At 35.3% G+C, this 1483-nt stretch overlaps 1 protein-coding gene across 1 annotated transcript in view; it reads left to right on the top strand.

Annotated features, from left to right (window-relative positions):
* The window catches only part of bphl (biphenyl hydrolase like), a 7161-nt gene extending 5899 nt beyond the window's left edge, over positions 1 to 1262 (top strand). The window contains exon 6 of the mRNA XM_016538184.1: positions 788 to 1262. Within this exon, the coding sequence (XP_016393670.1) occupies positions 788 to 1062 (275 nt within the window). The 3' untranslated portion in view covers positions 1063 to 1262. The remainder of the gene's footprint in view (positions 1 to 787) is intronic.
* The last annotated feature ends 221 nt before the right edge of the window (positions 1263 to 1483 follow it).

Here is a 1483-nt window from a genome sequence, read left to right as displayed (position 1 = left end):
GCGTAGAAAAGAAACTGTTGGCTGTCTAAGTGAGTTTGATTCATACATTGATGGTTCGAGTTGTTCATTACATGATGCAGTGAGCAGTTTAGCACCGGTTAATGATTTAATGCACGAGCACTGCTGTAGTTTATATAACAACACTCTCCAACAGCAGAATGGTACTTTTATTTCTTTTAAGTCTAATTCCTAGTCATAATAGAATGATATCTTAGTTTTACCGGCAATATACAGTTTGTGATTGCATTTTATATGTCCAGATATGTCCAGACGTGCAGTCTACCAATAACATTAGAGCTACAGCAGTAGGAACGCCCACAAGCGTCTTCACAGCACGGAGTCTAGCGACATACAGCGAAAAAGTCGCTGGCAGTGTGAACGGGGCTTGATGGAGGATCACGTCGGGGCAAGATGTGCTGTATTTCATTTGAATGAAATTTAAAATTATGAGATCGCATGCCTCATTAAAAGCCTGGGAATTCTTTTACATTTATTTAAATAAACAAATGAGGAATAATATTTTAATATAATTATAAATATTATTTTAGAAGAAAATTGCTTTATTGCCTATAATGTATTTATTTATTTTAATTATTTATTTATTTTTACCAATAAAGCAGCTTTGCTCCAAAGAAATATTTGAAAAACTAAATCAATATTTTTTCTTTTTGCATTGTGATATAATTCTCATCACAGTTAATCAGAACAATTCTCATTATGATAACAGGGTAGTGATAACTCTCTTAAGTGATGCTGACTGTGCTGAAACGTCTGTGATTGTCATCAGGTAGCATCTGCAGGGAAGTGCTGCCGCTGATCTCCTGTCCCACGCTGATCGTCCACGGAGCCAAAGACCCCATGGTGCCTTCATTTCACCCAGAATACCTGCAGCAGAACATCAGGGCTCACAGCTCCTGTCATTACAGAGGAAGCTCTTCAGTCTGTTTTATCGGACGCTTTGTGTTCGTCAGGCTGCATGTGATGCCGGAGGGGAAGCACAACCTGCATCTGCGATATTCCACTGAGTTTAACACGCTGCTGCAGGAGTTTCTGACTGAATGATCAGCACCTTCTGCGGTAAACAAGGACATTACTGTGTTTGCTTCAGTCAGAGAAATCCACTGTCTGTTGTTATAAATTGATTGTGGCCATTTTATCACCTGTGTGTTTTCATTTTTAATGCATGTTCTGTGGTGAAGATATTCGTGGATGTATACATGTTCCTGAATGTTTTGATGATCATCATTTTCAACAAATCTGTGCTGGAGCGACATTTTTTGGTTTGAAAAAGTACTATAGTTTTAATACAGCAACACTAACTGTATTAATGATTGTATTTTTGAACAGAAGTGTTACAGATTCATACTAAATAAACATTTATTTTAGTATACATTATTATATTTATTATAATAATGTAGTAATATAATAATAATATTAACTGTATTATATATATTTTTTTTTAAATTTTTTTTTTTTTTATATA

Source organism: Sinocyclocheilus rhinocerous, unplaced genomic scaffold (assembly GCF_001515625.1).
Source record: "Sinocyclocheilus rhinocerous isolate Xijiao unplaced genomic scaffold, SAMN03320098_v1.1 scaffold936, whole genome shotgun sequence".
NCBI classification, from domain to species: domain Eukaryota; kingdom Metazoa; phylum Chordata; class Actinopteri; order Cypriniformes; family Cyprinidae; genus Sinocyclocheilus; species Sinocyclocheilus rhinocerous.
Note: the sequence above shows the minus strand (reverse complement) of the source record. Positions and strands in the feature narration are given on the sequence as shown.